Raw genomic sequence first — 22,368 nt, 5'->3', positions numbered from 1 at the left:
TGGAGATGGTTGTTTCTATCCAAAGGGACTGGCATGACGGTGAGGGTTCCTCCTTTCTCCTGAAGGAAACCCAGGTGGAGCAAAGCCATTTCAGGAGCAGCAGTCACCAAATGGAGCTGCATTCTCTACAAGAGTAGCAGTCTGCAAATAAAGTAAGGTGGAAAACAGTGTGAGTAGTGCAAGTCCCCTTCCATAGCCACATTCTCAGCAACAGAAGATTAACCGTGGAGCCTGGTGACTCGTGGCTGGCTTGTCAGCAGAGCAGACTTCATAGGTAAGGTGGAAACGGCTATCTGCATTTAATCCTCTTTATAACAGTGGAAGCCCCAGTCACTTTGGGGAAAAGGACTGCTTTGCAGACTGGCTTCCTGGGGACGTAAGGGGTTACTGCAGCTGAGCTTACTGGTTCAGCGTGCTGGCAAGGGGCCCACGGTGTTCCCTTGTACCGAAAAGGCTCTGGGTACAACTCCAAAGGAGGAAAACGAAATAGGACTTGGCTCAGCAGAGGGAGATGGGCTTCATTGCCAAATTGCCAGCTCTCATCCAGATGAGCACTTGGAAGTCATCAGCACTGGATAGCAATTCCTGGTAGCTTTTGTGGAATGAGCTTTGGGGGCTTAAGTACGGACCTAACAAAATAATCACCCCGTTTCTGCTTTTAAAACCTATCTGAGAGTGCCAGCTGCTCACGCTGCTTGTGAACCAGCTCCTCCAGAGCCAGGGAGAGACAGCCAGGAGGACTCTTGTTCCTCATCTGCTTGCTCACGGAGTGGAAAGCATCAGCTCCAGGTGCCTTCAGGATGGTACTCATCCCTAGAAAGCTGGCGATTTCCTTGACAGAGACCGCTTCCTTCTCTTCCCACCCACATCAGCCACCACTCGCAGCATCTCACAGAAGAGTTATTCAGATCTGGGAGCAGGGTCCCTCTGTCTCCTTCTCTCCTGCCTCTGAGATGAGTTTTGGTTATTTGCTCAGCTGCCTGCACGCAAGGAGGGGGCTCGGGGGCCAGCCCGTTCTCCCCACAGCAAACCTGACAGTGAACTGGAGAAAACCCGCATATTCCTGGAGGCTCGGTCTGGCTTTTATTACCTAGTCACTGTACAGCGTTTGTCAGCACTGAGGCCCAGCTGACTGGCTTCTTCTCAAATGAAAATATGGGCGACCCAACCCTGTTCCTGATGAAGTCAAAGGAAGTTTTTGCCATTGGACTGGAGAGAATCAGAACCAGACCCTGCAACGTACTATTGCAATGCCATCTCCAGCTGCCAGTGAAGCCAACAGAAATACGCCGGTTGTCTTCGCTGCAAGCTGAGTCCAGTCCAGAGTAAGTAAACCCACCTTTAGCATTCAGGTCCACATTGCATGAGCCCCATGCAGAACTGGATAACTTCCCAGGGCGCTCAGATTGCTCTTGCAAAGCCTCTGCTTGGCTCCAAGGGAAGGGCTTTGCAGGTGGCCACTTTGTTAGGGTGCTCCAAAGGTCCTGTTCTGGCAGGAGGATGAGGCTTGGCTGCAGGGGCTGCAGCACAGCAGCAGTGAGGATAGAGGGATTCCTTATCAGCCCTTGCATCGGAACATGCTTTCCTAATGCTGCTGGCGACTCAGTTGAATCCTGGCAACATCTGTTTGGAAGCACAGTGCTGCGGATGTGGTTAGACACATCACGACAACTTGTAGGAGTTATTAGTTTGTTTGTTTGTCTGAAATATGTATTTAAAAAAAAAAAAAACAACAACACAGCAAAACAAATAAAATAACAGCCTTCCACTAAGCGTCAAGTCTCATGTAAGACAGAGAGAATGAGCAGAGCAGGGTGTGCAGAGGTACCGCTCGCCTGTCGGGGTGCCTCGCTCTGTCTCTGTGCTCCACCAGGATTTAATAACCCCACGACACGAGGTGACTGCCTGCACAGTGCGCAGGGGTCCCTGCCCTGGATGCGGCAGTTGCAGATGTAGGGAAATGCTTCCAGTGTTACCAGCAGCACCTCCTAGTGCTTGGACAAGAGGGAAGCACAATAACACCGCTACTATAACAATAACAAAAGCATGATACCTAATTCTTTTGTATTGGAGTGCTATTTTGTCTTGAGAGCTCCCAGAAGATGATGGGTTTGCTAGTGGTCCAGCATTTCTTACAGCGCCTCTTCCAAAAGATCCCAAGTCATTCCAAAACTGTGAATCACTCCACTTACCACAAGAATGCAGCCACATCAGGGGTAGGATGTGGTAGCTTTTCAACAGCAGAAAAGCTTGGAACAAGGAGAAGAGAAGGCTCTCCAGCTGAAGCCATAGAGAGAACATCAGGAACAGACCCAGGTAGGGATTCCTCCAGGCTCAGCAGGTTAACCCTGCTGACACGGACAGGCTGCTCAGCTGGGCCTGATTTAGGACCTGGTTTTTCCATTTCATGCAAGGAAGATGTAATTCTGGTTCACCTCCCATTTACACCACCCTCCGGCTGGACAGACCTAGTGCCACCACGGGCAGGACAGTGAGGATTTACGGCCAACGCACATCTGCTGGCACAGGCTGCCCGTTTATTACCTGGTGGAATAATACCCCATTCGTTGGCAAATCCATCGAAAGGGAGTTAGAAAGAAAATCAATAGATGTGTTTGCCTGGGAATTTCTCTTGCAGTGAGATATTGTCAGTGTGGTAACCAACAGGTCTATGAAGAGCCCGGGCAGATTTAATGCTGCCCGCTGTTAGTGATGGGCAAACACTGCTCGAGGCTGCGAGGAAGGCGTGGGCACGATGTCCGGGGGAGCCAGCAGTGCTCCTCTGTCACATGCATCCACGTGTGTAAGAAGCGTGGTGCCAGTCCTTGTCACTGCCCAGGAAATGCCGTACCGGCAGCGGCTCAGGCTGTGTGCCGAACTGCCAAGCAGCCAGCAACGCCCACGTCCCCCGCGTCTCACACGTGGGCTGGGGCAAGGGAAGGCTCACCTAGGAACCGCTACCCGTCTTTTGGGGGAATGCAGCCATCCCGTTGCACGGCATCCCGCGTGGGAAGCTTGGGTGAAGGCACGACTGCAGCCTGTCCAGGAAGGACGCAGCACACGAGTGCAGACCCCAGAAGCGTGCACGCCGGGGGCTTGCAAGCAACTATAGATGCGCACCCGTGGGACGCCTCTGCCGAGCCCCCCGGAGCAGCTGGTGGGGATGCGCGGGGCCCTGCCACCGGCGTGGCTGCGGGGCAGTTGTGGCCCCCACGGTCCGTGAGGACCTGCTGCCCTCTCGTGGCACCGCGGGAGGATGGCTCTCGGGCTGGAGATCCTGCCACCGCTCGCTCTGCCGCTGTCACCCCACGGCCCCGCTGCGGGGACCTCCTGGGCCTCATCCTTCGGGGAGCCCCACATCTCGAAAGGACGAGTCTGGGAACCCAAATGCATAACACCCCTGAGCGCCAGCACGAGATAATCTGAATGTGATGGTTTGTGACCCCTTTTCTCCCCCTGTTATGTCTGGAGACCCCCACGCTGCCAGCTGCCTGCCTGCCTCTGCCCCCCAGCAGCCTCCTGCTACAAACCCTCCTCTCCCCGCTGATGCTCTGACCGCTGCTCCCAGCCGATTAACCTACCTCAATTAAACACAGAACCCTGCAGACTGAGTGCCCCAACGCCCAACCGCAAGGAGTGGCCAGAGAGCCGCACCGTGGTGGCTGTGGCTCAGCGGCATGCGTGACCCCTGCCTGCCCGTGGCAGCCCCTCTACCCTGGGGCTGATCCCGAAGGTACCGGCAGGAAGAAATCCAGAGGCAGACCATCTCCTCTGCCCGCAGGTTGGTCAGGCAGGCTCTGCAGTAACCTCAGCTTCAGATGAGCCATTTACAGACTTGCAAGCCTGTGGTATTAAGAAAAAAAGCCCGGAGGGCTTTTAGAGACCACTGATAAACCTCTGTAAAAGGGGACGGTGCAGGTATCACCAGTGAGCTCGCGTTATCAAAGGAACTAGCTCTGCAGAGCCCTGTACGGTCCCCACTGCCACCCGGCTGCCTGTGCCAGCTCTCTCAGGAAGAGCAACTGAAGCCGTGCCCTGCTCATCTGACCCTCAGCGGCATCTCAGTGCTCGCCCCTCTGCCTCTGAGCCACTATGGCCCCACAAGGACGGCTCCGTGACCCCCAAATCGCTGCTGCCGCCCCCCACAGGCTGCTGCGTAAGACCCATATCAGCAGCTGACTCCCTCCCGGCTCCAATGCACCCGCACGCCCATTTCCCACAGGATGTCCAAGACCTACCAAGCCCTGCCGGCTGGACGGCCGTCAGCATGGGGCAGCCCCTCCGGACATGCCCCTCTGCCAGGGCATCGGGGTTCACAGCCTCCCCATCCTTCCTTGTCATGGCACAGGGTCCCCTCACTCCAACAGGCTGGGTAGCATCATTGGCTCATCGTTATCACCTCTAAACAAACCCAGAGAGTCCTTTGTTTCCTCCCCAGGATGCATTAAAAGCTTATTTTCTTATTCCTACCATTATTTTTCTCTCGTACCTTTCATTTTCAGATGTGCTCTCACAAAATCTGCCAGACCACCCTGTTCAATGCTAACGTCCACATTTATTCACTGAAAAATACATCAGGGGCCAAAAGAACCCTGGTGATGCCAGGAGCCGGGAGTGAATCCCGTGTCCCCTCCCTGGGCAGAGCAACACCCTCAGGGAACCGCTGGTGCCCAGGGCGGCTCCCGCTGAGATTTGCTGCTCAGGGCCTGAAGCACAGCATGAGACAGGAGACACTAAATCTCACTCATTTTCTTTTGCAACCCTGGTCAGGCTTTGCATCTGTGCTCTCTGCTTCTGAGTGCATCCACTGCCCACGTTGCTGATCCCTGCTGCTCCTGACTGCTGCTCGGGTGTAGATCCCTTACAACTGAACTACTCTATTCTATTCTGAATAGAAAAAAGTAAAAAAAAAAAATACCAAAACCAGAAGGTGGCAAGAATTGCCATATTATGCTAGTGCTTTCTTCAGTGCTGGTTGGCAGCTGCTGGAGCGGGTAAGCAAGCAACACTGGAAACGTGCTGCAGCTTTTGCTGAAAGGTCTGTGCGTGGCCCCACAGCTGCTGGCACTGTGCTGGCTGCACCGTGCTCCTGCCCGGGCACGCAGGCGGAAGGGCCACAGGCAGCATTTACAGGAAATCGTTAAACTGAGGCCTCACCTCCTCCCCAGGCAGCAAACTCCTCCGAGCCTCCAGACCTTCACCTGCACGCCAGCCTGTGAGCAGGACTGACTGCAGGATACTGCCCAGATGCTGCTGCGACCAGCAGTGCTGCCAGCGGCACCGGAGCTGCGGCACTGCTGGTGTATGAAGGACATGGTTCCCCTGGACCCGCCTGCCCAAGCCTGGGCTTCTCCCTGCTCCCACAGAGGCAGCCACGAGCCCTGACGTTTCCTGATCTGCTGTGCAGCCCCACGGGGTCACAGTAAAACTGGTCTCTCCACCATCCATAAAGCTGTCTCACGATGGCCGAGCAAAAGCCATGCTGGAACAGGACCAGAGTTGCTGATGGCCCTTACAGCAGCACAACCCTGGGAAATGCCAAGGCAGAGCAGAGCCACGGTCCAGCGGCAAAACCCCTGCCTCCGGTTACCGCTGCCAGCCTGCAAGCAGTGTGAGAGCCCGTCTGACAGGCGGAGAGGTCAGAAATAAAGGTCGGAGGGACGAGGAGGGAAGAGGCAGGAGGGAAATGACTGATTCTATGATTAACAACTCCGGTCATTAGTCCTGCGGGTGTGTAATGGAGATGCCATCCTTTGCTACCTCCCAGGCGTGAGCGGAGGAGTCGAATGACCGGGCAATGCAAGCTCTTCTCTGATGGAGGGCAAATCCCCTAACTGCTCGATTCCCCACAAACCGATGAATTCCTGCCGGTGCCACAGCAGCTGCACCGACCGCTGGCCACCAGCGCAGAATTGGGGCCACTGCGGGAAAGGGATTAATATCAACCAGGACGCGCCCTGAGCAAGCCCTTGCATAAGCCACTGCAGCTGCCTCTCTACTCACTGATGATATTTACGCGCATCACCCAATCAACTGATTACATTTGCTATTCTCTACCTAAAAATAGTCCTTTTTGTCCTGGGAGTCCACAGGCTGCTCCAACGCAGTTTACGAGACGGACCAAGACAGACAGATTGTCAAAAGACAAGTTTTCAATAGGCGAGGCAGAAGCCGCCGGGCGCAGGCCCCGCCAGAGGGAAGGGAGAAGGGAAGGGGCTGCTGCGGCGGCGGGGCTGGCTGAGCAGGGAAGGGCACGGACCAAGCTGTGCGCGACAAACCTGCACGGAAAAAACAACAACAAAAAAAAATACAGAAAGCATGTTTCTGTTTCGTTTTTTGCTTTTAACTTCCCCGGATAGAAAGGGCTACAGCACAAGGGCGGAGGAGGGAGCCGGGCCCACCTGGGGGCTCCCTGGGCGGGCAGCTCCCTGCTGCAGCCCCCGGCGGGGGCAGGCCCGGGAGCGGCCTGCGGGCCCCCGCCTGCCCCTCCCGCCCGCGGGACGGGGCCCGCCGCAGCCTCTCCCCGTCCCCGGGCCCCGCCTGGGCCGCCGCAGCGCCCCGGCCGCCCCCAGCCCCCGCCCCGCCGCCGGGACTCCATTTCCCGGCGCGCTCCGCGGCCCGCCCCAACGTCACTGCGGCGCGGCGGCGCGGGGCACGCCGGGGAGCGGCGGCGGCCCGGGAGCGGCGGGGCAGGTAGGGCGCACCCCGGGCCCCGCGGCGGCGGCGCCCCCTGCAGGCGGGGCGGGGGCGCGGGGCGGCGGCGGGCGGGACCCCCCCCCCCCCCCCCCGCGGCCGCGGGCCCGGGGCGGCCTGGGCGGGCTGGGGAGGGGCGGGCGCTGCCGGCCGGCGGGTTACGCGGTCCCCGACGGTGGGAGCCCCCCCGGGGGGGTCCGCCCCGCCGAGCTTCCCCCCCCCCCCCACCTCAGGCCGCGGCCGCCCCGGGCCTTTGCCCGGGCAGCTCTGGAGGCCGCGGCGGGCGGGGGCCCGTCCCGCCGCCGAAACGGCCGCTCGCAGCGAGCCCGGCGGCTGCGCGCCCGCCGGAGCCGCGCCGCTCCCTGCGCAGGGCCCGGCCGCCGCTGCCGGCCCCGGCCGGGTGAGGCTCAGCCGGGGGCCCCGGGCTGCCGCCCCGCGGGGGTGCCGCTGCGAGCGGGAGAGGCTGCAAGCGTTTGCCTTGGCAACAAAAAACCCCCAACCCCTGTATCGCCCTGCTGGTTTTGGGGTCGTCGCTGGAATCTTGTCATAGATGCTGCAGGAAGGAGTCACAATGCAGGCTGTGCAGCTTTACCCTGTTATTTTAACTTGTTAATGACACAAGCTACGCGTTACAAGTCAAACTAGTTGACTCACCACACATCCTAGCTAAAAACTACAGAGTGAGAAGAGAAACGACGGCAGGAAATTTTTTTGAATATAAGGAAACCAAACGCACATAATTTACAGAGTTTTATAGCTTGATCCACAGCTGAGGCTTTCTCTAATACCCTGCTCTGCGTCAGAGGAACTGCCCTGGGAACGACTGATACGCAAGAACAACTCGCTGTTAAGGAAACTTCCACGAAGGCGCAGCCGAATGCAAGATAAAGATAAAAGTGCAGCGGTAAAAATAATTTCACGTTACTAAGGCGCCTGCTAGCATTCCAGTAAAAGGGGGTCATATATGAAAAGAATGTCGTACAAATCATCTTTCTAAAAACCGAACCTAACTTAAAACTAAACAAAATCCCCTCCGTCATTGTTCTTTAATGAAAATACTTGGTTTAAAGGTGGCTTTTTATGTAACTCTCTGGCGTATCTAGTGTCTGTGCTGCTCCCTCATCCTTCCCTAACCAAGTCTTTTGACATATTCCCAAGGAAAATAAGAATAATGGATTTGGTATCCTGTGTTTCATTTTTAAAAATTGTTTTAAAATACAGATTTTTTCATTCCTCAGAGGAAGGTTTCTGATCTACGTGGCAGTGCCCAGGCTTCTGCTTCCCCAGCTGAGGTATATGCTAAGAATAAAAGGGAAGCGTATTCAGTGCCAGCGGCAGCAAGTGCCTGGGCTGCCACTGCTCCCCAGATGCCAGGGATGCGATGCTCATCGTGCCACGGATCAGATCCCAGCCTGGTACTTGGAGATTCTGCTACGCCACTGAATCCCTTCCTGAAATGTGGGCTTTAAAGGACTGTGAACTGCAGCTGATAAATTAAAATGATTTTTTTTTCTGCTCTCTGTGAACATAAAGAACTTTTCTTCATTGTGGTTGTCTTCTTCCACTTGAGGAAATGGTAAACTGAAACACAGTGAACTGTTCTGTCTGAAATGCTCCCGAGGATGAAGCAGGCAGACCCAGCAGGGAAGCGAGAGCGCTGCATGCATGCAGCCATTATTCAGAAAAAGCTGTCTGTTCACATCCCTCTGTGACCGCATCTTCATTTTAAAGACTAACTACTTCCTTCTCCTCCTCTCCCCCTAGAAGAAATGTTTTCCTCCCCATTTCTTTTAATGGCTAAGCAATGCAATAGCAAAGGTATTGAAACCCAGTCTACTGAATAATAACTTAATGATGTGAACCCTGTTCTGTTCCTTTTGAATGGATGGCTGCTTTAGCAGGAGAGCTGCTGGGATCTGCTCCCTGCTGTGAGGGATGTGAGGATGGAGAAACCTGGGTTGAAGCTGAACGGCAACCGGTATAAAACTGAACCAGAATGCAAGAATGAGGTCAATGCTGCAGGACTGTGAAATAAGGAGAAATTATATGTAATTAAGCTAAGTTCAAGAACTAATAGTGAACACTTGTAGTATTTATTAATGAATGTTTAGAGTTGTCTGTTAACTCCATTATTGCTAATACCTGCTAGAACACTGCCGCGTCGAGCTGTGTTTAATTTGCATGCTGAAGCATGATGCAGCATGGCAGAGGTTAATGAAATACACTGGCGTAAAATCTTCGCTGTGTGTTTTCAGTATGTACAGCCATTCCCAGAATGAGTGGAAGCTGACAAATCATTCCTTCTAGTTTCACTTTCTGGCAAACGTATGAAACCTTGAAAATTTATTTTGGCTATCTAGAAAAGCAAGAGTAAAACAACCACATTTATTTCGTTCGTATCTGATGTCACATCTGAATGCAGGTCTCCAGAGGTGATATATTAATGTCTTAAAGCGTTGCACCATCTGGTTCCTCTTTTGATGTGCAACATTTTGAATGCTTGGTTTAATCTCCCTGGGTTTCAGTAAATTATGTAAACTCAGAGGCTTGGCAGCGGGAGATGGGCACCATGAGGAGATGATTCAGTCATCAATATCTATTGGGCTTCCTTATTGCTGCCATTACACTTCTTTCAGTTCTACTTATAAATTTTGCAAGTGAACAATTCATCGCACTAGGAGCTGCAAGTTAGTTTTGGAATTTGCCCACTCTGAGATTAGCTATGACTAATCCATCCTTTCCAAATGTGAAGAAGCTAACTGGGTTTCTTTTTTCCAGGATTGGGTGATAAATCAGAAATAAATTGCATGTATATGTAACTGCTGGTGATATAAATCACATTTCCTTTTTTCTTTCTGGACAGAATCGGAGCACCTTGGAATAGATGCAAGTACAAGACTTTGCACCAGCTAAAGCTGCCTTGGAAAGCCATGGCTGCCGCCCCGCATCTCAACTCGGATGCGCTCCGAGAGGTCCTGGAGTGCCCCATTTGCATGGAGTCCTTCACTGAGGAGCACCTGAGACCCAAGCTCTTACACTGCGGGCACACCATCTGCAAACAGTGCTTGGAGAAGCTCCTAGCAAACAGCATTAATGGGATACGGTGCCCCTTTTGCAGCAAAATCACACGGATCACAAGCTTAGCTCAGCTGACTGACAATCTTACTGTGCTGAAGATCATAGACACCACCGGACTGGGGGAGGTGGTGGGTCTTCTCATGTGCAAGGTCTGTGGGAGAAGGTTGCCAAGACACTTCTGCAAGAGCTGTAGCTTGGTTTTATGTGAACCGTGCAAGGAGACATCACACATGCCCCAAGGGCATAGAGTCATTGCTATCAAAGAGGCCGCTGAAGAGCGTAGGAGGGAATTTGGGACGAGGCTTGCCAGACTTCGGGAGCTCATGAGTGATCTGCAGAAAAGAAAAGCATCCCTGGAAGGTGTTTCAAGAGACCTGCAATCTAGATACAAAGCAGTTCTGCAAGATTACAGCAGAGAAGAGCGCAAGATCCAGGAAGAACTGGCCAGGTCACGCAAGTTCTTCACCACCTCTTTGTCCGAAGTGGAGAAGGTAAACAATCAGGTAATGGAGGAGCAAGCTTATCTGCTGAACTTAGCAGAAGTGCAGATAATGTCTCGCTGTGACTATTTCCTTGCCAAAATAAAGCAGGGAGATATAGCTCTCTTGGAGGAGGCAGCAGATGAGGAAGAACCAGAACTGACCAACAGTCTCCCAAGGGAGCTGACTCTTCAAGAGGTTGAACTCCTTAAGGTGAGCCATGTGGGACCATTGCAGATCGGGCAGGTGGTGAAGAAACCCCGGACCGTTAACGTGGAGGAATCGCTCATGGAAACTGCAGCATCCTCATCGGCATCATTTAGGGAGCCTGACTTGGTGCAAGAAGAGGCCAGCTGCACACCGAATTCCTCACCAGCCAAGCCAAGGATTCCCGAAGCAGCCACGAGCATCCAGCAGTGTCACTTCATCAAGAAGATGGGCTCCAAGGGCAGCCTGCCAGGGATGTTCAATCTCCCCGTCAGCCTACACGTCACCCTGCAAGGCGAGGTGCTTGTGGCAGACCGAGGCAATTTCCGAATCCAGGTTTTTACCCGCAAGGGCTTTCTGAAGGAGATCCGCCGGAGCCCTAGTGGAATCGATAGTTTTGTACTGAGTTTCCTTGGCGCAGACTTACCCAATTTGACTCCCCTTTCTGTCACCATGAACTGCCATGGCCTGATAGGTGTGACTGACAGCTACGATAACTCTGTCAAGGTCTACACCATGGATGGCCATTGTGTGGCATGTCACCGGAGCCAGCTAAGCAAGCCCTGGGGCATCGCCGCCCTGCCCTCTGGGCAGTTTGTAGTGACCGACGTGGAAGGAGGGAAACTCTGGTGTTTCACGGTGGACCGTGGCATGGGGGTAGTAAAGTACAGCTGCTTATGTAGCGCAGTGCGCCCAAAGTTTGTCACCTGCGATGCTGAAGGGACCATATACTTTACTCAAGGGCTGGGGCTTAACCTGGAAAACCGGCAGTACGAACACCATTTAGAAGGAGGCTTTTCAATTGGCTCCGTCAGCCCAGATGGACAGCTGGGACGCCAGATTAGCCACTTCTTCTCTGAGAATGAGGATTTCAGATGCATTGCTGGCATGTGTGTCGATGCCAGGGGAGACCTCATTGTTGCTGACAGCAGCCGTAAAGAAATCCTGCATTTTCCTAAAGGAGGTGGCTATAATATCTTAATCCGGGAAGGACTCACCTGTCCCGTCGGTATCGCCATTACTCCCAAAGGGCAGCTGCTGGTGCTGGACTGTTGGGATCATTGCATTAAGATTTACAGTTACCATCTGAGAAGATATTCCACTCCGTAAAGGCATGTCTCTAGGTAAAGCCCCTTTTGGCAGCAGAGATTCTTCCAGCCTCATTGCAATCGGATGGGAACTGGTGTCAAGCCTTCAGGAAGATTGTGCCATAACCAAAGGGGGTTTGGCACAGAGGCCGTTGTGTTTTGTGTGTAGAAACAAAATAGCTTACGTGGTGGTGGTCTGCTTTTTCTTCATTTTTATATAAAATCCGTACAATAAAAAAGAACAAGCATGAGGGAAAGGATCCGTCCTTCTGGAGTATTGGTTCCTTGCTAAATGCCTGGTCACTCCATAAACCTTCTCACCTCCTTTCGCCACACCTCCTACACTTCCAGCTTCAACCATTGTATCTTTCTTTGTGCCATAAACACTGACTGCTCTAAATCACCTTCCCTTAGAGGACTAGAGAGGCAATCCTCTTCTCGCTGTGGTACTCGCAAGGAACTAGGTAGCAGTTGTCTGGGCAACTACTAGAGAAAGCAATTTCTGATTGCAACACTGCACAAAATGAAATAGCCCTCTTAAACTGCGGGGAGATGGAGCTTTACTTCCAAACCGACGAGGGAGGGTTTTCTCTCTCCGTTTTTCTGGTATTCAGGAGATCGCCCCTGTCGTGCCATTTGTGAACCGTGTCTGTTCAATGTGAAGTGAGTACTGTGCAATCAGGGGAGACTGAGCTGAGCCAGAAAACTGCCCTCTGAAGGCAACAGGGTTTTTATTACTACTAAAAGTTCTGCTAGGTAGAAGGGGGTAAAAAGGGAGGGGGCTGGAGGAAAAAAAAAAATGAGGGGAAACCTACAGTTGATATTTACTGTTGTTTTATTATTAAATGTATCCTGGAAACTGTCTTTGGAAGGTATGTCTGGTGTCTAAAGCTTCCTGGGGAGGGGGGCAGGGCTGGGGGAATAAGACTGGGAGATTGTAGTAAACGAGATTAAATGCAACATATTGTATGTTCACCTGCACTTCACTATTCTGCGTTCCAGACCATTGCATTTAGCAATAGGTTTCCACCCATCTGCACTTCGTATGTGCAAGCTACTCACTGCTGAGATGGGGATGGGGATGGGGGGGGGGGAGACTGTTTTGCTTTTATTTTTTTAATACTTGGAAGCACATCCATTGGTGCATTGCCTTTTTTTCCCTTGCACAGCAAAACACTACATTCCTCAGATTTTTTTTTTACAGCACCAGCAGGCACCAGAGTTCATGTTCATCATGGCTTTGGGCCAAATGAAGCACAAAACTGCAGCTGTGTGAACCAAGGCCCCCACAGTGCTACTCTTCTGGCTGATAAATGTGTACCTCAGTGTGGTGCTGCTCACCTAGAATAGTTTATTGAAGGAAAGATGCATTTAAATAGGGCACAGTGGTAGCATGTTAATCTGCCACAGATAATAGTTACACTGCAGTGCTTTTATTTGTTGCTATCAACAACGTAGTTGCAAATTTGGGGGCGCGACAGACAATATAAAAGCTGATTTTATGGTGGCTGCCATGCTACAGCAAATTGTTTGCTACTTGTGCTACAACATGTATGCAACAGGTGATTTTTTTTAAGCTCCCATATACTTTCCCCTAGTGAAACAGCAAAGTAAAATAGGCTTCAGAGCCGCTGCTGCTCCAGCCAGTTGTTTGGCAGTTACAGGGTTTGCAGAAGAAGTGCTGGGAGCAGATTTTGGTGGGATTTTGGGTTTTTTTCTCTCCCCGTTCTGCTCAGCTGAAGCGCTGAAGAGGGCCGGCACAACAAACCCCCCGCTGTGTGATGGAGGTGCCCCTCCATCGGGGCAACTTCCTATTTCTCTCGCTATAATTTGCTGGAAAAAGCTTGCGGAGAAGGGAGTAGGGGTTAAGACACTAGCATGGTGGATGGTGCTGAGGGAGCCGAAGGGAACTGAACCCCCCTTCCCTCCTGAGCTGCTCCCTGTGTTTGCCAAGGCTACGGACTTGCACGTAATTATTTACATTCTCTGCTTCTCTTTTTTGGGTGGGAAGGGGTAGTTGCCTAAGGTATGTAACAGCAATTTGGGGAGCCGATCTCATCTCACATGTATGTTTTTTGGGAGATGACGACTATTACTGGGCCTTTCTGCAGTTAATTACATTGTAACTCAAGGCGTTTTTTCCAGTATTATGGTAATGGCAGTTCCTCTCCTACTGATCTCTTTTAAACATTTCTCCTGTTTCTAAGAACTGCTCCAAGCAGGAAGCTACTGTGGACCTGAATAATTGAAGCAATATTATCTATGATAATATGTACCTCTGTCATTTTCTGTTCCAATGGATTTTTTTTTTTTTTTTTTTTTGCAATAAACATCACACTACTAGCAATAACATTTCCTGGAGTGCTTGAAGGGACATAAAAGCTGGTCCAGTAAACTGAGCAGTTGGTTACCCCAGCCTGTGCCTGGTTACGCAGTTCAAACAAAGCGTCTGTCATCTGCTTCTCACTCAGAGATTCAAGAAAAATAACACCACCCTGCGATGCACTGGTGGGCCAGGACACTGCGATCGGCGCCTGGGGGTCTGCGTCACCTGCGGCTCTTCTTCTAGTCTTGGGTTTCAGGCAGAAAAGGGAAAAAGAAAACCTGCTGTCCCTCGCCCAGTGTATGCACATCCCCTGATAAAACTCGATAGCGACTGCGAGATGATTTTGCAGAGCTGTATTTCTTGCCGTGGTTCCCCCACACAATGTTGTGATCGTCTGCCAAACGAGATGAAATGGAGTAATTAAGGACTGTGATGAAATAGTTTGGCTTCTGCTCTCTACCTGGAGAAAGAGCTTGTCTGGTTATACGTATGTGTTTGGTTTTTAAAGATTGTGTAATAAAGGAAAAATTGATCCAATTAAAAGCACATTGCAAACAGCTCATTTTCTTATTAAAAACACTTCATCTCTTCCCTTTGGTGGCAGGTTGCTTTTTACGGCCAGTGGGGATTAGACTTGAGAACACAATGGCTACAAGACCCCTTTTATGCCGTCAGGTTGCGGAGGATAAATCTGATCTCCTTGGCAGCTCTCACGTAACTTTATCCTACCCACCTCATAAACAAATACTAGAGTTTCGTACCTTAATTCACGCCGATACTCCCACAAGGGCAATATCTTACTTTTCACTGTAGCCAATACCTGATGTTTTAAAGGTCTGGTCCAAATTCACTGGCACCAAGCGCTCAGTAACAGGACGTGGAAGCCTGTCTGAAGGCTTCGTCACCCATGTCCCTGGCTCATCGCAGGGCTTTCGGGCTCAGCTCTGCTCCGCTGCAGAGGTCACATATTTGCTGGGGCCGGTAGAAAGGCTGCTGTGAGGGTTCACCTATTCTGGATAATTTTGATAAATGCTGCAAAAAATCATATTAGAAACAGCGTATTTAGGTGGAGCCGAAGAAGAGCTTAGCAATTTGCCACTCGGCTTTCAAAGGCATCGGTACGTCAGCAGCACGTGCAGGTCCTCCCCGGTCCTGCTAGCCAGCTGGGTTTGCTGATCTGGGTGAAGGTTTTTATCGCCCAGGCTCATCTCAGATGATATGAAGCAGCTCTTTAAACGGATACGAGTTGCTGGTTTATCAAACATATACGATCCTTGCAGAACAACTGCCGTGCCGGTGCTGTTAGACTTACCCTGCCGTTTTATGAGAAGTTATGATTTCTTAGGGTAGCGGCAACTAAGCCGCGAGCATTTGTTCTGGGCAGCAACCGACAGCCAGGGTTTCTAAAGGGATGAGGGGGAGAGCCTGTTTCTTAATCAAAGGGGGCAGAGCTACAAAAGTAAAAATAAAGCCAGGTGCTTTGAGTCTTTTCTATTGTATAGCTTAAGTGATTTTTCTGGGTCATTACTCAATGCGAGGATTTAAAGTTATTTCATTTTGCACAACTAATTACTCTACTTGCCTGGCAATTTTGGATTACAATGAGCAGTGCATAAGGTCATTTAGCAGACTGAGTCACAGCACATATTTTAGTCTAAACTAAATTTCACGGCAACCAGCTAGATTGTTTTTTCCTCCTCCGAACAGAATGTCAAAATCTGCGGTTTTGAAATAAATATAATGACATAAACCGCAAGCAGTAAGAGTGTTACAAAGGTAATAGAATGCTTGTTTATAGGAACAGATCTCAAGGACAAGGAAATTCTATACGCTTTACTTCTGACCAAGCAGGTATAAGGGAAAGCCATTATCTCCTTTAATAGATGCAAAGCTTGCCTTACAGCTTTCTTAATGCACCTGATTGTGTCTAGGAAATGAAAACTAAAGGTTTCCGTGGACTAGTTCAATCTTAATTGTGTTACGGCAGTACCAGACCTGAAGGAAGATGAATGAGACCTTGAGAGGACAGAAGAGATCCACAGGCCCTGCTCAGAAGAATATGGACTGCTATTTTAGCAGAGCTCGAGGCTGTATGCTTAAAGTGGCTTGTATTTTATCAAGCTCTTTTGTCTAAACTGCTGAGTTCACAAGAAAGCATGACAATTGTAACCTCTTAAAGGTAAATACAACCAACGACATATGGTCCAAGAGAAGAGAAGCAAGTATTGGGGGGGCTGGTGGGCAGAAAACCTTAGGGAATGTGATGGGACCTGTCAGGGCACAGCCCCTCCGTGGACTATTTTGATGTAAGAGGTGTTATTGGGAGGGAACATCTTTCACATCTGTAGCAGCCCCTTTCAAAGCTCAGCTTGATGAGTGCCCAACGTGGCCAGCTAACCTCAGCCAAGGAAACTCTATCTAGAGATCACAGGAAATGCAAGAAAAATAAACATTTCACTCACTGCAGACCTAAAGCGCTATTGCAACCGAACAGCTGGGTAGTGAAACCCTCTGGACCTCCTCCACCTGTGCACAGCACATCCTGAGCCCATCAGCACCCCTCCCCGCTCCCCAGCTGCGCAGCTCCCAGGTCCGCGGTGGCAAGGGAGAGGAGCTCCCGCAAGCCTGTCTGCTCCTCCGCGGCAGCACGCCACCGGCACACTGTTCCTGTTTCCAACTTTTCCCAGCTGGAGAACAGAAGTCTCCCACGCTGAGGCTCAGCTAGTCTGCACCACGTGAAGGAAAAGAGTTGTCACTCAAATGCTTGACAAGACGAGACCCTCCGCATTACTGCTGATAACATCTCCATTTTCTCTAAGTGCCGGAGCACTTACAGACATTTGTTCTGCATTTTGTGTATGGCAGTGGGAACGAGCAAGCTAGAATAGCTCTTGGGGAAATCCCACCGGGGCTGTCAGATTTTGCTATCAGAGCAGCTCTTCTCTTTCCCTAACCAAGCCCTCCTCCTCCTCCTCATCCAGCCAGACCAAGGGGCCACAGAGCAACCAGGTCTCTGATAAACCTTTAGCAGGGACTGTAGTCCCTGGCAGGTGGAGCTGCTGGATGGAGGGATTGCTCTCTTTCCTCCTGTACATTTTGTGACTGTCTTTGTGGCGGGTTGACCCCCATCCTCTACCTCCAGCTTTATCGCTGAGCGTGGCATTACACGGTGTGGAATAGCCCAGTTTGGGTCAGCTCTCCCGGCTGTGTCCCCTCATGACCTCTTGCCCACCCCAGGCTATTCACGGCGGGGACAGAATGGGAAAGAGAGGAAGCCCAGACGCTGTGCAAGCACTGCTCAGCAGCAGCCAACACGCTGGGGTGTTACCAACACTAGTTTAGCCACAGATCCAAAGCACAGTGCCACAGGGGCTGCGACGAAGTCAGTTCGCTCCATCCCAGCCAGACCCAGCACGTTCTTACACGCAACAGGAGGTGGCCAGGGACATCATGTTTGCTCCAGCTGCCAAACGAAGATGCTCACACAACTGGTGCGAGCTTAATGAGGTGCCGTCAGCGTTAAATGCTGGCTTCGACGGGGGAGAAAACTGATGCGGGCTCCCGTGGCACAGATCAATGGCCGGGTCAATCTCAAGGTCCCCGCTTGGAGGCCACTCCAATGAGTTAAAGTGCTGCTTAGCTGCACAGAGCCAGAGCAAGCAGTCCAAAAAATGGGCTTTTAATCACTCTGCATGAAATAAAATTGGGGTTCGGTTTGGTTTGCTCATGGGCTAACGTGGTTCCTAGGGGGGAGCCTGGGGGAGGTTTCCATGTCTGCCCTGAAAGGAGCACGGTGCTCGGTGTGCCACGGCCATGCAGGCAGGGAGCTGTGCCTCCGTGCCTCTCTGGCCCTCTCATTTGCAGGATTCTCTCCTGAAAATCCTTAGGAACAACAGTGGGCAGCTCCCTTGGCTTGCCTCCCCCCAGCACACACCTTACCTACGGGCAGGAGGAAGGGGAACATTTTGCATTTCTACAGGCAGAGCAGCCTGCAAACGCCAGTGGTGCCTGCAGCCCGCCCGTCCCGGCAGGGCGATGGGTCCAGGGAGCGAGAAGGCACCAACTTTCTGCTGTCCCTGGTGAGAGCCGGATCGCTTTCTCCTCCGTTTGGCTGAAGGAAGCGCTCTACAGACACCGACCCACGTCACGGGCTGCTGTGCCGGCTCCAAGCACGGCATCCGGGCTGCTCCAGCCTCGGCAGAGAGCCAGCGCCTGGCCCGGCGCTCTACAAGGATTCCGGCTGCCAGCAGCGCGCTCTCCTCTTCGAGACCATGTTTTCAATTAGGGCTCGACGCGCAGATTGTGCGCTTTATTGGCGGAGGCCTCCTCCTGAGGCCTGCCGATTGATTTATGAAGTTGGTTAAAATATTAAAATAATTTTGTGTGATGCTGCAAACACACCACAATGTGCATTTTTATCATATTTGGTGCTGTTCCAATTAGCTCGAGGCTCTGCTCTCCCCCTCCTCTTCTGACCTGCTTTGTTCGCTAACAAATTACAGTTATCCTGGCCTTACTTTTGTATTTATTAGAGATGATGCATATGTGTGCTCTCTGAGCAGTTCGGAAACGGGCTGGCTAGCAGCAGGGAGCCCAGCGGGCCAGAGCCTGAGTGGAGAAGGCATCCAGAACTGTCTAGCTGGAGCTATTTATTCAGATCCTCCTTATGTCACTGGCAAAACGAGGGTAAATCAGTGGAGAAGCTGGGAATAAAATTCATCTACCATAAACAGCAAGCTCTTTCTCTTAGCTGACTGGGGTTTCTCCAGGAGAGAGCCCTGGATTTCCCATGACACCTTCTTCCCTGTCCACAGAGCCGATCTCTGCTGCTATCAGCAAGAGCCCTGAACATCCTCGATGTCCTTCCAAGGGCATTTTCTGGCCATCAAAGAGTGAAATACAACAGTGGTACTCTCTGCAGTACCGATGGCCCCAAAGTTCAACCTCACCAACCCCACCAGCTACCGAAGCCACAAACAGAGCCACACACAAAGAACAAGGTTGGAGCCAGCACCCGGTGTCTAAATGCTGCACGGTCAGAAACTAAATGCTTATGTCCAGGCGTTACATGCAAAAGCCCCAGAGGATCTCTGGGGTCCCACGAGTGCTTTGGTGCTTTGCGGGTGGTGGGGAAGGATGCCCCACCGGGGCAGCCCTGTAAGCGGCACGGGGCGGGCATGGCTCCAGGGGTGCAGGCGGGAGCTGGGTGGGGAGCAAGGGAGCCCGCCTCAGCCAGCTGCATACCATGGACTAAAAAGGAAATTATTTTGTCAGCGAGGCACTGCTTGCCTTCAGGCCCTGTGCCACTGCGATGCTTTGCGGTTGAGCCCTGGGAAACACTGCTGCCCCTGGCCGGGGGAGAGGGTGGGGGCTCAGAAACGAGAGATATTTCACCATTGGATCGAGTGTTGCCACCGTTCATCTCCCCTCTGGCCCCAGCACTGTGAAACAGTGGCAATGCTCACGCCAGGCTCAGACTGCAGCATCCGCCTCTCGTTCCCACCCTGCATCTCCAGAGAAACCCTGCGTCTGCAGTGATGGTGCTGGGACCATGGAGCCACTCTGGGTCTGCTCCCCACTGGCACATTTGCCTGGGGATTGCAGGGAGTGTGCCCAAATGATTAATAACATCGCGAGTACATAAAAACTACACCTCCACGACGCTTTCTCCTGCTAAATAGGGGCATTGCTATGGCAAACTTCATTTATCACTATTTAAAACCTAAACAAACGAGTGCAGGGTGTTATAACTATGCTTACAAGACGAGTTGCGCTGGGAAGACAGAGGAAAAAAATGAGCAGGAAGCGATGGAGGCAGCGGGCGGGAGAACACCTCTGCCTGCTGGCTTGCATGAAACACGGCTGCTCTCAGCAGCGCCCGCGGGGCAGCATGCAAGTGCCTTTACGACCTCTGTTACCATCAGCCCTACGATGGGCCCTATGAAACACCACAGATGTTTTTCAACAGAAAAATATCAGACCTGGGGAATATCCCCAGCTCCCTGAAGGAGAGAGATGAATTGGCAAATGGAAGGCTACAGCGATAAGGGAGTTTTTATAAACATAACCTAATTGTATTACTTCAAAGTCCTGAAGTTTATTGCCCTGTTTAATGATGTGTCTCATTATTTATGGTGTAGCACAATGAGTCTGCTATTGATTTAATACACTTCCTTAAAGACCATCATTGTCACAAGCAATAAAACGAAGCCATTCTGAGACAGCTCCATTATGTCACATCTCCATCACCCGACCCCGAGCACCCCCGGCGTGCGGGGGCGACCGCGGCGGAGCCGGGGGCAGGTGGTGAAGAGGGTGCCCCTGGGGAAGGATGGAGCCAGAGTGCGGTAGCCAAAGGGCAGGAGCTGGCAGGATGGGTTCACCTGGCTCAGGGATGCTGTCCACGGACATGGGCCACCATCTCCTGCTGCTGGGCACTCAGTTTGTTACAAGTGTCCTGTCTGCGCCCGCTCACCGGCACAGTGACAGTGTATGCACAGGGGAGAGGGGCTGACGGATGGAAAACAGCACGAATTAATACTGGCATTTGTGCCGCTGCCTGTTTCTGCCGCCCTCCTCACCTTTCTGGTACTGGAGCCAGAGCTGCTGCTGGACCTTCTTGCTGGGGAAGTGGATGGTGCAGCTGAACTCGGAGCCGTACAGCGCCTCCACGATGTAGTGGGAGCCAAACTGCTGGATGAAGGAGAGCAACTCCTCCCGGCTGCTGTCCTTGTTCAGGATCTTCAGGATGTTTGCAAAGCCTGTGGGAGGGAGGCAGGGGATCGGCAGGTCGGCCAGGCAGGGCTGCCAGCCACAGCCCGGGGGAAGGAGGCCCAGAAGATCCCCTGCTCAAGCCATACAAGTCCCCACGTGGGTGCAAAGCGCAGTTCTTCCTCTCTTGCCTCCATGGTCTACATGATCCTTTGGAATCCACAACCTGCTCTTTACCCTGGGCTGTGGCTCTGGAATCCTTCTATGATTCTTCTCCCTAAGAGATTTCTCAAATCAATTTGTAGGGATGTACGTGTGAACGCGTGTGTGCACAGACACACATACCCACACACACACGAACACCCTCCCACCAGCTCCATCCCATTTTGCAGGCTGCTGGGACATCATCAACGCTCTCCCCAGAGGATGTGCTTGGCCTTTGCTTTGCAGTAACTATAAGCAGAGATGTTCTCCTGGTATAATTTATTACAAATTGCACTGCAGGCCATTCCCAGTGTAAATACCCTGTGCAACCGATAACTGTTTTTAGGAAAGCTGGAGACAGCCCAGAGGGACAGAGGGGGCTGGGCTTATGGCAGCTCCGTGGGTGCGCAAGGGTCGGGGCATCTCTTGAGCAATGCCCTACAGCCCCCCGGGCAGACAGCGGGGACTGCTGTCATGGGACAAGGAGCCTCACTGCTCTACGGAGGTGAAATATCATGGAGGCATTAGTGACTACACAGCACCTTGGCATCATTTAGAGCTGGCTGATATCGTCGTTTTGGTTCGGTGGTGGAACTGAAAACATACTGCAAGAAAATATGTCATAACTGTCACCAAAATGAGGTTATCTGGCTGGTTAGCTGGTTTATTGAAGGAGAAGGCTGGTTTAATAAAAAAGCTAGAAGAATTAATTTTGAGCTGAACCCAAATATTTTGTTCAGCTTGAAGCAGGTTATTTTGTTCCGGGGCTGCACAGCCTCTCTGCACAAAATCTTTTTTTTCTTTCTTTCCCCATTTAAAAACAGGTTAATTTTTAAATAAAAAATGCTGTTTTGAAATGAAAAGGCAAAACATTTCAGGTCGCAACAAAATGTTTCAGCATTTCTGAAACAAAATGCGTAGCTATAAAAACATGGAAGTGAAATGTTTTGACGTTTCCAGGATCCTCCTGCCCGCCCCTTCTTCATCTGTGACTCCCTGCTTTCTATGACATGCATTTACAAGCGCTTTGGGTCCTTTTGAAACCACATTTTTTCAAGAACTTACTGTTTGTCTTACATACAGATATACACAGCCACCCCCACATGAATCCTCGCTGCAGCGTTGCTTATTAGCTTGACCCCAGCTCTTGGTTTGTACAACCAAACCGCACAAACTCCCTGCCTCAGTTTCCCCCTGTAAAAAGGAGAAAAATCTCTCTGCTTCTGCAGCAGCGCTGGGAGAGCGAGTTACTGTCCAAGCAGAGCCTGGAGGTGGGAAATGCTGGTGAGATGCGCGGCACGACTGTGCCTTGGGGCAGAAGACCACCACCCACCCACCCGCCCACATAGACACGCATCTCCCCACCGCTAGAAACCCTCACCTGCAGAGAGGGTGATGGAGCTGAGCTTCACCCTGTAGAGATTGCTCCTGACCCGCCAGTGCTGCACCATGGGGTAGCCCATCGCCTCGTCATACTTGATGTCACCTGCAAAGGAAGAGCCAGCGCTCAGCCCCTGCTGACCTGGCAGCTGCGCTCCGGGGAACGCTTAATGCTCACACTGAGCAATTGCTTTGCCACATG

General features: G+C 51.8%; 2 protein-coding genes across 8 annotated transcripts in view; one reads left to right on the top strand and one right to left on the bottom strand.

Moving 5' to 3' along the window:
* ASTN2 (astrotactin 2) overlaps window positions 1–22,368 on the bottom strand; it is a gene marked incomplete at both ends in the record, with an annotated part of 359,009 nt that overhangs the window by 107,652 nt on the left and 228,989 nt on the right. The window contains 2 exons of the mRNA XM_082327894.1: window positions 20,453–20,632; window positions 22,168–22,272. Coding sequence (XP_082184020.1) covers window positions 20,453–20,632; window positions 22,168–22,272 — 285 coding nt within the window. The remainder of the gene's footprint in view (window positions 1–20,452; window positions 20,633–22,167; window positions 22,273–22,368) is intronic.
* TRIM32 (tripartite motif containing 32) lies at window positions 6,650–14,340 on the top strand. Of its 7 annotated transcripts, XR_014229870.1 has the most exons (4): window positions 7,054–7,597; window positions 8,592–8,671; window positions 9,557–12,208; window positions 13,890–14,340. XR_014229870.1 is itself a non-coding variant. In XM_082327740.1 (3 exons), exons 1-3 carry the CDS (start codon window positions 7,571–7,573, stop codon window positions 11,565–11,567), a joined length of 2,118 nt encoding a protein of 705 aa, XP_082183866.1. In that variant the 5' UTR covers window positions 7,054–7,570; the 3' UTR covers window positions 11,568–12,471. The 7 variants fall into 7 exon arrangements, 6 of the variants coding, with proteins under 6 accessions (XP_082183871.1, XP_082183866.1, XP_082183868.1 ...); XM_082327740.1 differs by lacking the exon at window positions 13,890–14,340 and having other exon boundaries at window positions 9,557–12,471; XM_082327742.1 differs by lacking the exon at window positions 13,890–14,340 and having other exon boundaries at window positions 8,592–8,741; window positions 9,557–12,471.

This window comes from Platalea leucorodia, assembly GCF_965183815.1.
Source record: "Platalea leucorodia genome assembly, chromosome: 15".
NCBI classification, from domain to species: domain Eukaryota; kingdom Metazoa; phylum Chordata; class Aves; order Pelecaniformes; family Threskiornithidae; genus Platalea; species Platalea leucorodia.
This window is presented reverse-complemented; position numbering and strand designations above follow the sequence as displayed.